This window comes from Thunnus albacares, chromosome 10 (genome assembly GCF_914725855.1).
Source record: "Thunnus albacares chromosome 10, fThuAlb1.1, whole genome shotgun sequence".
Taxonomy (NCBI): domain Eukaryota; kingdom Metazoa; phylum Chordata; class Actinopteri; order Scombriformes; family Scombridae; genus Thunnus; species Thunnus albacares.
The window spans coordinates 19,477,020-19,492,502 of NC_058115.1; the positions used below are offsets into that span (position 1 = coordinate 19,477,020).

The 15,483-nt window shown below is 40.0% G+C and overlaps 2 protein-coding genes across 6 annotated transcripts in view; one reads left to right on the plus strand and one right to left on the minus strand.

Annotated features, from left to right (window-relative positions):
* macrod1 (mono-ADP ribosylhydrolase 1) overlaps nucleotides 1-15,483 on the minus strand; it is a 128,593-nt gene that overhangs the window by 53,233 nt on the left and 59,877 nt on the right. For 4 of the 5 annotated variants that reach the window (XM_044363423.1, XM_044363426.1, XM_044363421.1 and 1 more), the window contains exon 4: nucleotides 6,348-6,377. The exons of the other annotated variant lie outside the window; for it this stretch is intronic. In XM_044363423.1, coding sequence (XP_044219358.1) covers nucleotides 6,348-6,377 — 30 coding nt within the window. The remainder of the gene's footprint in view (nucleotides 1-6,347; nucleotides 6,378-15,483) is intronic. 5 annotated transcript variants of the gene reach the window in all.
* The window catches only part of flrt1b (fibronectin leucine rich transmembrane protein 1b), a 33,753-nt gene continuing 31,741 nt past the window's right edge, over nucleotides 13,472-15,483 (plus strand). The window contains exon 1 of the mRNA XM_044363414.1: nucleotides 13,472-13,539. The gene's annotated coding sequence lies outside the window, so the exon portion shown is untranslated. The remainder of the gene's footprint in view (nucleotides 13,540-15,483) is intronic.

The window sequence follows — 15,483 nt, forward strand, 5'->3', positions numbered from 1 at the left end:
TGGCTTTTTAGCTCTGCAAGAAAACCAGAGAGAGGGAATTTTGTCCTTTTCTTCCCCTCGCCAAATTAAAAAATGTAAGTGGATGAAATTTTAATTGGAATCGTGCTCATCTATTGTGCTGGGTCTGGCTGTCCTGAAACACCTAAACCAATCACAGGCAGGAACTAGTGTCTTCATGGCTGGTTCACATCCTGTGCACTCTGTCCCTACAGACCAAGAGCAGGCTCTCTGATACCAGCTGCCTGAGTGTGTGATGTGTGTCTGTTTGATCAGTAAGTTGTTATTATACAAGTGCAGCACATCATAGTGGAGGGTTTGAATAGCTGATTCCTTTTGCTGCGAGTATGAATTCAGATGTGTTTCTGTGACAGTGCTTAAAGGATATGTTCATCTTTTAAATATAATCTATCTTAACAGAATATACTGTACATGGTATATGTATGTGTCAAGAGATATTCATTGCTGTAATCATTGCTCTTGCGGAAGAGAAGATTAAGGGAAAACCAGGCAAAGCGCGTACCTGCCAAGGGCCCCTGAAAGCTCCAGCCTCAGGGCATTTTCAAACCTATAGCTGGTTTGCTCTGGTCTAAATCAGTGGATGAGTTGGTGAACTTTGTGCGTTCTCCCCTTGGTTTGGGCTCTTTTCACAGAGAAAAATCCAAGCAAACTTAAATGCATCCTTAAAAGCCGTGAGAATGTTCTCTTCTCTCATTAGTCAGATGTGTCTGGGACAGGAGCAAGAATAAACACAGGAAGATGGTCCTGAAGAAAGTCCTATCTGCCCAAATATCAAGAATGCAACACACATAAAGTGGGTGGAACAGAGGGTTGATGGGGATAAGAAGTTCATTTATGCCCCAGGGTCTGGCTTTATCCGGCCATACTCCTATCCATACTGGATGTGAGGGAATCCATTTGTTGCGCAACAATACCATATAAGACAAAATCCACACCAGGAAGTATCACTCCACCAAAGCTCAGCATGGAAACACTGTCTGAAGAAAACAGAAAGAGACAATTTTGTACTAAAGAGACTGTAACTTTGGAAGACACTCATTTGATTTGGCTAAACATTAGAAGCACAGAACAAGGACTGTCGATTATGTCTCCCTCATTTATAGTATGGACGTTGTAGGAGGGGATTTCTTCACAGCCAGTATCGATTACAGCAACCAATAACTCTTTCAGTGTACATCAGTGTGCATACAAGCACGACATGTGTGTATTGGATTAAAACAGAAGATAAGATACAAAGACAAAAATCTCAACCTATCCTTTTATAGGTAGCCTTGACATTAGGGATGTGCATCTCCATCACTGAGGCCAATGCAATATGCATCTCAATGCAATGCAAATGATCCGATACTTATGAAGCAACTACCAATGTGGCACAATATGATTCACCTCTATTGCAATGCAGTGTGATTTGACACAATTTGATTCAACACAATGTGATTTGACACAATGTAAAAAAAAATATATTATGCAATTCAATATGATACAGAAAGTTTGATTTTATTTATTAAGGATACAGCAAATCATAAATGAACTAAAAAAGTGCCATTTTTACTTTACATATTTGGTTCTCTGGTACTGCAACTCAGTGAGTATCTCATTTATGCTTTTTCTCTCTGACCTCTAAAAAAAAAACAAAACACTTGGACTGTTCATAAACAGGCCTTTTCATAAAAGTCCTTTGTAGTACAGTGTTCTCTGTCTCCAGTTTACGTGCATATGCTCCGTGACCCAAACAATTACTGTCAAAATAGTTTAATAACAAGAGTTAAGTGTGAAGAGTGTGAATTCCACACGGAACGTTTTGGCAGCGCACCACAGCTGTAGCATGCTTGAGAAACAGTTTAGAGAGGAGGAATCAATCTAAATATCAAATTGTTGGTCACAAATTATTGGTCAAATTTCTAAATAATAAAAGCATGGGGCCTCTACTAATAATTATATGTAAATAAATCAGAATTAACCAATGCAAAGATGTCATAAATGATGCATCGTGAGTTCATCACAAATTGTATCCAGTGCACATTTTTTTAATCAGGGCAATTGCATCATGAACATTTATGCTGGTGCACCGATGCGAATCAGTGAATCTTCCCATCCCTTCATAACATGTTTACATAAGAGGCTAAAATCCATTCAAACGCAAGTACAATAGGTGTGTATGTGTGAGGCAGGCTAGCTCATGTGAATGATTACAGTATGACGTTAAACTGATCTGTTTTTTATAACTCAACTGGACGACAAAGTGGAAAGAATGTCTGTTTACTTAAAACGTACAATGTTCGGCCAGTTTAGTGCAGCGAAAACAAGCAGCAAACACTGACATATTATATTATCACCTTTTAAGTTCATATGGTGCTTAGCACACATGGATTAACATTTTAACATTCATTTGGATTCATGTTTGATGAACCTTAGTCCGATACTCACTCTCTTACTAGCTAATCCTAAGGGAAATGTCTGGTTCTTTAGCTGCTAAACACTAAAGTCACTAGACACTACGTCCACCAGCTAGCTATATCTTCATCTGTCTGTTCTTTGTTGCTGGACATGTAGCGTACGGTGAGTTTTTCGAGTTTCTGTGCTAAAACAGCTGCCTGCTGTGGCTGGAAACAACGCTGAGCAGACTATTGTGTTTTAATTCATATCACAGGTGTTTTCAATCTTATAATCACTCATGAAGCCAGTTTAAAGGGAGAAAATTACTGCTGTTTTGTGCCACTGTGTACATTACATTGAACATGGAAAACAGAAGGAAAACTAGAGAGCGGTCTGAAGACATTAGAAAAAAGGTAATAGGCCAAGCATGGTCAACGTAAAGGTTACAAGACCATCTCCAAAGAGCTTAATGTTCCTGTGACCACTGCTGCCAATATTATTAAGAAGTTTAAGGAACTGTAGCCAACATCTCTGGACGTGGTCGCAAGAGGAAAATTGGCCCAAGATTGAACAGAAAGATTGCTTGAAGGGTCAAGAAAGAACCAAGGAAAACTTCAATACAGATCAAAGCTGATCTTCAAGTTCAAGGTTATTAAGTTTCAAGTTGCACCATCCGTAGAAGACCCAGGAAGACCCCACTTCTAAGAGGGATACAAAAAAGCCAAACTGGACTTTGCCAAAATGCATGTTGACAAGTCACAGTCCTTCTGGGAGAATGTGCTTTGGAAGATGAAACAAAATTAGAGCTTTTTGGTAAATCACACTAACCCTATATTTACGGAAGAAAAAATGAAGCCTTCAAAGAAAAGAGCACCACACCTACCATGAAACATTGAGGACACTCAGTGATGTTTTACGGCTGTTGTGCTGCCTGTGAATCTGTGCAGAGCTCAATGAAATCAGAGGACTATCAAGGCATTTTGGAGTGAAACATACAGCCCAGTGTCAGAAAGCTGTGTCTTAGTCGCAGGTCATGGGTCTTCCAGCAGGATAATCACCCTAAACATACATCAAAAAGCACCCAAGAGTGGTTGAGAAGAAAACACCATTCTGAAGTGGCCTGCTATGAATCTTGATCTGAATTGAACATCTGTGGAAAGAGCTGAAACTTGCAGTTGGGAGACGGCACCCATCAAAAATGAGAGAACTGGAGCAGTTTGCTCAAGAAGAGTGGGTCAAACTACCAGTGGAGAAGTGTAGAAACCTTATTCAGAGTTACAGAAAGCGCTTGACTGCAGTTATTGCCTCCAAAGACTGTGCAACAAAATATTAAGTTAAAGGTACCAATATTTTTGGCCATGCCATTTTAATTTGTTTTATTGTCTTAAATAATATGAAAAGTTGTAAATCAGAAGCAAAGTTTCAGTTGTATTCAATGTGAAATAAAGAATGATGGATACCATATACTTCTGTCAGTATCGACTTAATACAGAGAAAATTTCGTTTTTTAAAAAAAAGGTGGAAGGATACCAATATTTTCGGCCACGTCTGTATTTACTGTGGTAATGTGGAAATGTGGTATATATGTTCAGCCTCTCATCCCTATAGACTGCTTATGTTTTACTGAGGGTTGATGGCATTTCTGTGCAGACCACAAACCTGTGGAAAAACACTTCAATGCAGCACACTTCCCAAAGGTACATACTGACATATGGTGACCTAGAAGAAGAACCAAATACAAACTTCAAAAGTGTCAGTCCTGTCTCTAGTAATTTTAATGGCATTCATTCAATACAAACACACATAATTTATATATATATATATATATATATATATATATATATATATATATATATATATATATATATATATATATATATATATTATATATATGTATACATACATCATGGTAACTCGTCATCATCTGGGCTTTCTTTTTCTATTTGGAAAATCAATCAAACCAGTGAAACGTTGAAATAGCAGATAAGCTCTGAAATAAATGAGCAACTGCAGGCAGTGGACATAAAAAAGGTTAATTTCCTGCCCTTGAGTTTGTTGGTGATGCGCTGCCTGAGCTCAGCACTCCTCTAGATTGAAGTGCAAAAACAATGTCGGCAGGTGTGCGTTTGATCTAACTGAATGACATTTACCCAGGTACCCTTGAGACTGAGTAGTAAAGCACTGTAAAGACCTTTTGTTGCCTCACCTCTGATGAAAAAAAGAACAACTCACTAAAGCTGAATGAATGAATGCTTGGTTACTCAGTGCAGACTGTGATCTCAGCGAATGGAGATGTATACCAAATGAGTTTTGTGTTTTTTCCCCCATTCAGCTCTGCTCATGCATCTGTCAATCCCCGGTGACTGCCTCCCAAACACTATTGGACCTTCATTGCTCGTCTTTCTTGTCTTCTCGCTCTAACCATCATCTCCCTCCCATCTCTCTTGTTTGTTCCATTCTTCCCTCTGTCTCTACGCTTACCTCGCTCTCTAATTAACACCTACTGTAGGCTCTATCTGCCTTAGCAAACCCCCAAGGACAGAGCTGGAAAGAGAGACAGAGAGAGAGAGAAATAAATACAATAAGGAAGGGAAGAGAGAAATCAACTGAGCAAGAGAGAAATTGGCAGTGGGTGACACAGAAGCAGATAAAAAGACAGATGCAGATTGTGGATGATATGTGGTCTCCTCAAGCCAGTCGGGGGAATTTTTTAAAATTAAAACAGATGTTGTGGTTAAATTTAAAACCATTTAAATGTTGAAATACCTAAACCAGAGTGAAAAACATGAACATTCATACACACATACGGACTGATGCATACACACACACACACACACACACACACTCATGGCCCCTCTAGAAACCATCTGTCTCTGTAGAGCCATCAGAGACTTGAGACTTCAGGACAACATCAAACGACGCTGTGGATCTCGAGGTGCTGGGCTGCATGTATGTGCATATGTGTGTGAAGCCACGGGACACAAGAGCGTGCGGTTCATTTTTATGGTTTGAGGCTCAGCTGGTATATATCAGTAAGGGTGGTGTGTTTACGTGTGCGTATATGAGGACTTATGGCTTCAACAGAGCACTTCAGGAGAGCTAATGCACTTTTCGAAGCAGGCAAATGCACTGCTATGATTGGATATGCTGTACAAATGCACTGCTATGAATGGATATGCCGTACAAATGCACATGCACACATACAGTGCATAAGAACATAGGTGTGCCACTAGATATGTCACCATGGAGACTGGAAAGCAAAAAAACACACATACAAATTGGAAGGTTAAAAATGGCAGTGCAACTGAGATGGTCTGAAAGGCTAAAGCTGTTTGCCCAAATGAAGAAAAAGCCACAGGCAAACGCACCAGCGCCCAAATTTGAAAGCATTAACAAACACACACACGCACAGAGTGGAGTGTGTGTACATGTTTTAGTTAATGCGGCAGCCGCATTAGTAGTACAGATTTATTACAAGTATCGATTAACCATGGACGTCCAACATCACGCGCATGCAGCAAAGCACTGAGTCAACAATACGCTGAAAAATGACTGTTTATATCCACAGCACTCCACACCCATAAATTATCAGCTATCGACTTCACACCTGCACGCACACACACAAAAAAACAGACACACAGGCAGACAGACACACACTGCACTGCATGCAAACGCACCTTGAACACCTGCCACAACAAAGCACTACCTGCTACCAAATACAAAGAAAAACACAGACAGACGCACCACACACAGGAAATAAAACACACACTCCTCAGCTAGTATATTGCACTGCATCATCTGATTAAAAGAAGACCGACATTTTAAATTATTTTGTGTCCAGAGAGCATTATTTGCACCACAAAGCTGTACTATTAATAACAGCCGAGGCCTACAAGTATCTTGGCAGGCAGACGATCACAGACAACCAATGGATCAGACAGGTTGTGACTTACCTCCACCTCCTCCAAGTAAAGAGTTGTTGGCTGAAAGAGAGACAAGAAAGAAGAAAGAACTATGAAAAAACATGCCTGGAAACATCACAACTACAACAGAGCTGAAAACAAAAGTCCATTAATCAAATCAATGGCCACAATTTGAATAATCAGTTAAAGTTTAAAGTTGTCTAATCAAGCAAAAATGGAAAATATTCCCAGGCTCCAGCAACTCAGATGTGAAGATTTGCTTCACAAATCTTCTTCAGTATTGAGAATTTAATATCTTTGGGTTTTGTACTGTTGGTTGACATTTTAAAGGGGTCACATAGTGCACATTTCCAAGTCTATATTTATATTCTGGGGCTCTGCTGGAGTATCTTTGCATGATTTACAGTTCAAAAAAACTCCTTATTAAGCTATTATATACTGGCTCTTTATGCAGCTCCTCAGTTCAGCCTCTGTCTGAAACAGGCCGTTTCAGCTCCTGTCTCTTTGAGGCCCCCCTTCTGATGAGCCCACAGGCTACGTAAACAATCAGTAATAGCAGGATTTAGCTTATTTTTCTCATTATTTACTTCAAATGGAAACTTCTCAAATACATCGGTACATGTTTGAGCCCAAATCCAATTCAAAATATGTGAGTGGACAACATGAACAACACATGGAACAACCTTAACAACAAAGGCTACGGAACGGATGGCCGTATGCATGAACAATCTGATGTCATAACAAGGAGGAAGCAGAGGTAACATTATTGCAAACGAAGCATCCAGATTAGGCTGAAGCCTGGGCTTTTAACTTGCAGGGAGGATTCTGACATATGTTCACCTCAAGTTTTGGACCTTTGACAATGTTAAACATAGGCATCAGACATCATAACAGTATAGAAATAACAGAAAATCATAAAAACCATGATATGTCCCCTTTAAGATGTCTCTCTACATCATATCTTTGTAGAACCATATATTCCTTTCTTCTGTGGACAGAAATCGGGCTCTGCATGGCCTTAACCTTTCACCACACTGTCAAAAAGAACATTATGATGCCCCAACATTGTACTTACTAACAGCTGAGTTCAGAGCATATCTTCCTTCTCACTATGTTTGTGTGTGTGTGTGTGTGTGTGTGTGTGTGTGCTTTGATCTCCTCAGATTTAATGGGGTTTTAAATCTAATGGGTTAAATGTGCTAAAATAACTTTTGGTATTGTTTTGTTTACATTTATTTTCTTGGGTAAAATAAAAGTCTATGCATTTGTCCTTCAGAGCATAATTTGTCATTGGTGCCAGCATTTCTCAACAAGAGTAGCTCTCAGTCCAAGTCCTCAGGGCTCATGATACTGCTGGTTTTGCCAACCAGCGAGTTAATTGCATTCACCTGGCATTGCAGGTGTAACTCAGCCCCTGATTATATGGATAGAATGAGAACCAGCAGGCTCTGTGTCCCGTCAATGAGGGCTGAGAAGCACCGCACAATATGAACAAGTAGTTTCACTGCCTGCAAAGCTAATGAGTAAACTCATGCTGAGGCCGCAGTACAAAGGAAAATAAACAACTCTGTGAGAAGAAATAGGCAAACACTATGCTTCAATTTGTCTTACAGTTATGAAACAAGTCAATCATACTGTGGCTTTTTTACCTGGATAAGCAGGAGGTGATTGTATCTTAAATAAAACAACAATATACCATAATGAGATCTTTTTCCAGCTAGTAGCCTCGCTGGCCAGTGTGTCCCAAATCATTACCTTCACTATTTGAATATGAAGACACTACACATGTTTAAAGAGTGTAAATTGCTGGCAGGGTGATAAGACTGGCTGCATCTGCTTCTGACATAGGCGATAATCCAAGTGTTTTTCTCACCCGCGAATCCATAAACATGTGGAGTCAGCAGTGCTACCCCGGGGACATCTGCAGTGCCTTTAGAAAATTCAAACCTGACCACAAACTCATAAAAATAATGTTCTCCAATTCTTTCTCTGCTCATGGATTACATTTTGGTTGCTGTGACCATGTTGGGAAAATCAGATAAGAACATAATCTCTCTGCGAGGGACAGTTACAAAGTTAAGTCATAACACACAAGGGACGCCCTTCATTTTAGTTACTCTTTGCCAGTGGGCATTGTGCCAATTGGGCACACACTCACACAGTGTATCAGACAAGTTGGTATTAGAGAGGGAAGTAGAGAGACTAAATCCCACTGCTGTCTTTCTCTCTTAAGAAACCTCCTCTATTCATCGTTTTCACCATCCTCCACTGCCTCATTAATTGTAAATCCCACTTAATTTCTGCCTTTAAACACAGTTTACCTCTCAGTATATGTGAACAACTGCCTCACTAACATCTCCCAGAGTGAATGTCCATTCTCACTTGGAAAAAGAGCTCTATACACTACAGCGTGAATTAAAAGAAGGGAAGTTATTTAATGTGACAGTGGTGTGAGACTTTCCTGTGCAAAGGTTGTTTTAGAGCTTGTAGCGCTCATATGATGAGCTGAAATACAGCTCAGTCTAATGTAAAAGCTCATACAAATGAAATGTCTCCATTAAGTCTTCCATTCATCCTCTGCTGATTGGCTGCAGGCTGTACATAAGCGCGGTACCACACATTCTTGTTAATACTCGTCCATGTTGACTAACACGCTCTAGGCCGTATGAGGTACATTTGAACTGCAGAATAGTGAAAGACTTGCTTTTTAAAGTAAAAGACAAATCTGCCCGAAGGAGAGATGATGTGACTCCAGCATGGAGCACTGGACCGAAACCACAGTTATCACAGTGTGGTTGGTTGGTGGAGTGAACTGGTGAGCCCGCCTGAGACACCAGGATTGGGTTGCACCAGCTATTCATAAATCCATCATTAGGTTTGTGTTTGAAGTCCTTCTTCAGTTCAATTCTTATTTTAATACAATACTGACATGTCCATATGTACACTGAAAGAGTTACTGGCCGCTGTAATTGATCCTCCTCTCAATGCTGGCTGTGAAGTGATCCCTTCCTACTGTAGCATGACTCCAATATAAGAAATGGGGAACAAAATCCACGGTTCTCATTTTATGAAAAATGCGTTCCAAAGGTTAGTTAATATCAAGGTTCAGCAGTCTGAGTTGTTCAAATCAAGTGGGTTTCTTCCACAGTTAAGGTCATTTTAGAGTTTTCCTGAACAGTGTTTCCTTCTAGAGCGGCAGAGGAGGCACAGTAACAAAATGAGTGAATCTTATGAGTGATATTTACTTAAATTGACTATATACGACTGCTGACGCCTCACAATAACTTTGATTAAACTTTGAGATGCATTTTTGCAGAAAATGAACTGTTGATCTTACACTGGAACAGCATAAGGATGGGATCTCTTTACAGCCACTATGGACAAGAGGAACAGCCACAAATTGTTTTAATGTACATATGGACATGTGAGTATTGTTTTAAGACAAGCTTGAAAAAAATGTGATCTATCCTTTAATCAATGTCTTAGCTAGAAAAATTTTTAATAATGCATAAATTTGGTGCCTGGAGACACCAGTAGTGCCGTCCAATCAAAAGTAATCAACTATGTAAACTGTGCCATCAAGTTGTAACAAAAAGTTTGTGCCAAAAATAACATGTCTAAGAAGCCAAACAATGTTTTAAATGTAACTGCCAGTCCTTTGTAAATATGTTTCAGAGTTAGTAGTATTTCAGATTATACTAACCTAACCAAACTGGTCATGTTATCAGCAAAAACACTGTTAGTCAAAATCTTTCCAGTTTACATCATTGTTTAACAGTATTTTGATCAAGTGTCACGTCAGACATGTTGACCATATTCCATATTACCAATTTTACTTCATTCAATCTAAACGGCTCATTTATTAGCACGCTAACGTTAGTTCTGTCCAGTGGTTGAGTCAGCTAAGCAGCACTTACACTTACTGGGTGTAAATATTCAGTAACAACTACTCTCTACATTATAACTGGTGCAACCCATTTGAATCTAGTGATGAGTAAATCCCCACTTATTAAACATTTATAACTGGGCTAGTGCAGCCAGCTCCAGATACATACTGGGAGTAGTCGACATGTCGGGTCACATGGACACCCAAAGTCATCAGAGGGAAAAAAAAAGAGTTTTCATTTAACACCTTTAAATTTCACTGCTAACATAGTGTATTTTTTGGTTTCTATAACATAATGGGGGCAGCAGTTGCCTGACGCTCAGAGGGGTGACTGAAAGGTTGTCACAATTTAACCACCTGGACCAGGTGGATATATAGTAATAAAAAAAAAAAAAAACACCACTAAGGTTTTTCCATCAGTGCACTTTAAATGAAAAATATGCCTCCAGATGCTTTTACTGTTATGTATCAGTTTATGATGTTTAATGCATTTCAGGACTTATCTTGTGATGCAGTATTGAAATTTATTTTGTCACCCGCTTTCCCCACCACCTGCCTTGTCTACATCTATTTCAGTTGATGTCCAACATTTCCCAGAATGTCACTGCAATAAAACCCAGAGAACACACTGACGGTGATAGTGAGATTCCTCCAGTCAAGAAAATAGAAGTGTCTCCTCTTACTCAAAACACAACATGTTTTATGGCTACATTGCCTTCTGAATTACTAATGCTGCCATCAGTGTAGAAATCTGTATCTCTGCGCCCTCCATGATGGAAACTGATGAACGGCTGGTGCGAAATGGTGTGCATGAAGAAGTCCTTCTCTTACCATCTGACACTAAGATCTGGCTGTAAATGAAGTTTTAGTTTGCTGGTTTTGTTTTTCTACAATCACATTCATTGCTGAAAATGTCTCAGTATAAGGTGACACTGCCTGCTGCGTGTTTGGACAGCTACCTTCAGAAATAAGAAAAATATACCTCCTAGAGCAGAAGAAAAAAAAAAGGCCTCAGAATTGCAGGGTATGTTGTTCTTGCAAACTTGCAAGAAATGCCTGAAAACTCTGAACACCTCAACACTTGAGCCCCTTTAACTTTTTAGCAATTCGTTGATTGTTGCACTACTTTCTCGTTTCTTAGGCACTTGTCTACTTCCAGTCGTTTCTTACTTTAATTAAAAAATAAATAAATTAAACCTTCTGTTTGGCACTCTCTCTCATTGCGCTTGTACCTGGTCAGCTACTTGAGAATTCGTACTGCGGCTCTTTTGAGTCACTGTTCTCTGATGCTTTATTGTCTTGCCTCGCTTGTAAGTCACTTTCGATAAAAGCATGTGCTAAATCACAAAATGTAAATGTAAATGTATTTATCCATTGAAATAAATATCAGCAATGATAACAGACAACCCCATGGAAATGCTCATGGGGGATGCTTCTGTATGCACATAATGCAAACAAAGTGCTTGTTGGGTCCTCTGATGACGTCTGATACCCCTATCCACCACGTTTTACTGATGCTAGGATTAGCAGAGCTGGAGGCGCATCCAAACATCTCTTGATGTGTGGAGATGAGAAACTGAGGCAAGGGTTGAACTTTTGTCTCAAGTTCTCTTTTTTCATTCTTCACACAACTACTTCCATCACTTTGTGTGTGTACAGTTGAGCGCGACACCACGAAACCTTCGAGAAGAGACTGTCTGAAGATGTACACCATTATTTCCATTTGTTTAATTCCTTCACATAGACACAGAAAAGACACAGAGTTCTTGGAGAGATCAGAGAGGCAGTGTTTTACCAGGAGGAGGCTATGATGGCAGACATTTTGCCCGCCTTCAAGTGTGTCCAAGAGAACAGGTGTAAACACTTTTGCCTTTAGACATGTTCATGGTACCTCCTAGGTCGCTTCAGGCATACTCCTCTCTGTTGGTACTTCACTGCACCCTCTAAAAATGTATCAAACACTAATGTAGGGTTGACTGCTTACCCTTCCTGTAGTATTACATTATAATTGGCTATAGTAGGTGTTAGGAAGACATTTTTGATTGAGTTCATAATCACTGGCTGCTCAGGCAATTCAAAAGCTATAATCCCACATTTTACTCTCATCCTATTTTGCCTTTCGGAGAAAAGGTATGCCAAGTTCAAATTCAAGCTCAGTTTTTACCTTCCCTGTTACAAGCAGAATACATTTTTATTGTATCTCTCCATTTTAAATTCATCTCACTTGTAATCTTTATTCATGGGATTATATAATTATTTAAATGATATTATATAAAGGTGCAATAGACCTGTGATACATTATCAATGATCCCATGTAATACCGCTGTTCTCTGTGTAGGTGCTTGAGACAAAACTAGCCTGTGAGCCCTGTGGGGAAACAAAGACATCAAAGCAACAAAAACACTCATGTGTATGCACAATCACGCAGTTGAAGAGACATGGACACACACACACACACACACAAACACACATACTCACTCACATACATAGAAACATACAAGCACAACATCACAGGAAGGTGCACAAACACACATACACACAGGGCTGTGAACACTGACATATGTACACACATACACTTGCCAGCAGTTACACGTACACACACATACAAATGCAGACAGTCGTGTTTCAGTGTTTGGGTAACCATGGCGACGACAAAGCCCAAAGGTTTGTTACTGAAACCTAGTTAATTAGAGAAAGAGAGAGAGTAATGTCGATACTCGAGGGAAAGTGTTTCACCATCTGTTAAAACCCACATGTACCCTGGTACCCGGTCGAGTGTAGCACTGCGTGTGTGTGTGTGTGCGTGTGTGTGTGAGTGTTTGAGGCACGAACAGTGGCCACAGTTGTTGCACAGGCAAAAACAAACACACAATTCCCTTCTCCCATGGCACTTAATACATGGAGGCTAACAGTTTCTTTTTCTTATTGGTATTAGATGACTAATTGGAATAGCTAATACTGAGCAGCTAAATAAAGCGTGCTAGCATCTGCTGCCGAGACACACCAATTATCGGAGCGGGGAAGGGATCAGGGTGATAAGTTATACAACTACATACGGAGCGAGGCAAGGGAGGAGGGAGGGTAAGTTGACAGGGAGGGAGTGGAGGAGGAGAGTGTGAGGTGTCGGGGGACGGAGGAAGGGCTCGGGGAGGGGAGGGGGGGGAGGGAGAGAGAGAGAGAGAGAGAGAGGGAGGGAGGGAAGGAGAGAGAGTGAGTGAGGGAGTGAGTGAGAGAGACAGAGACGAAGTGAAAGTGAGTTGAGGGTGGAGAAGGGAGACGCAGGACTAAATTTGCTGGGAACATAAAACAAGATGGAGTGTACTTCTTTCTTGGGAGGTAAGTAATCACGCTGAGGGGGAGAGACAGAGAAATTGAGGAGGGAGAGAGTGGAGGGTGGGAGAAGGGGGATGGAGAGCTAAATAGATTGATGCATCAGTGAAGGACAAGAGCTAAATGCTTAAAACCTGGCCAGAGAGAAGAGGAAGGAAGAGGAGAAAGAAGTTGGCTGTGATGGAAAGACTAAAGAGAGGATGAAAGCACTCATCTGCTGTTTGGCTCTGTTGAAAAATTGGGGTGTAACCACCTGTGTGTGTGTGTGTGTGTGTGTTTGTGTGTGTGTGTGTGTGTGTATCTGTGTGTGTGTGTGTGTGTGTGTGTGTTTGGGGATTATGTTGAAATAATGATGATGATGAAAACCGGCTCAAATCTCCTTTATGTGAAGCTTTATTAAACCAGTCTTCTCTCTTTTGCTTGCTGTGGCCCCTCCATCTTATTTTTCGTTCTCTCTGCGCTCCGCACCCTCTCCCCCTTATTCCCCAGGCCCCCGGTGCAACCTGTTTGTGTATTCCTCCCTCTCCCGCTTCTCCTCTCCATCTCTCTCCCTCTTCACTTGTCCTAACCACCTTTATACCTCTCAGTCATTTAATTTCTTGCCATCATTTAGTTGGTCCACTTCAGAATGCCAATCAATTTGCTAGTGTCCTCATGGGGGAAAAAAAAGGACAAAGCAACAGATACTACACAGAATAAATACAGACACCTTTATCTGGGATTAAACGAGATTATAATATGGCTAAACTGATACAGATTCTCACCAGGATGAACTGTATAAGAAGGCTATAAAAATTAAAAAGAAATTTCCAAGAGAAATGCACTTGCTTTTAATAACGAACCATCATATAATAAATTAAGCATATAATGACAAAATCTCCGGATTAACTAATGGCTGCCCCACCCTGTGCAACATAACAAACAGTGCAATGTCGTTTAGGATTGCATAATTAAATGATGATAACTGCACATATCAGGTCTCTTGATTTTAAAGAGAATTTAATTTTTATTGCTGTTCTTATTTGCGGATGTGTTTACAGGGTTTTATCGGATTTCTTTGGCCTTTCAGCGAATGTAGCTACAGAGTTGTGTTGTGAATGTGTTTTCAAGGTTCCTGCGGTCTCATTCACACCTTGATATAAAAGACCCGTATTTCACCTCAGGGTTGTGACTGACGCACTAAGACCATGTGGTGAACAGAGAGAAACACTGCTTGTGCTTCACAAACCAAACATCATGCTGGATTTGGTGATGATTCTCTTCAAAAAAATCAACGAAAACCTCCACAGCAAAGTTTGTATTTTTTTAAAGCGATCTGGTTTGAAAGTAAATTTAAAAGTGACATGCTAGAACATTACTTATTACCTACATGTATATATGTATTTTACCATGCGTTACCTGCAGCAACTGTAAGACAAAGATTCAAGTTAATGTCAAACGAGACACGAGGAGTGACGAAACAACTTGGATACAGGAGAAGGTTGAGCCGAGTTCAACTTTATGCAAATAAGCGGCGATGTGGTGGTGAAATGACTAATTGAAGAGTAGATGTGTTCACTTAATGTTCTTCTGCTCTAAATCCTCTTGTGACTACAGTTACTACACTCAATAGTTGGCTGCATTTATTGTACTTCCTCGACAATTCCACAGTATGAACTGAAACGCCCAGAAGTGACAGCAGGAACGCTGGCCACGAGAGAGAGAGAGAGAGACACATGACTTGGCACCACACAAGTCAGTCATTATATGCAGTAAAAAGAACAATTAATTGTAATATTATAAGTAATTTCACAGGGACAGCCTTAGACATTTGACTGACAACAAGCAAAAAAACACAAAAAAAACCCAATAAAAGCTGAATTTGTTTTTCAGTTTTTTATAAAAGACTTGAAGGTTAAGCAAAATCACATTAAAAATGATTTGTGAATTAATTAATTAAGAAATAAATTG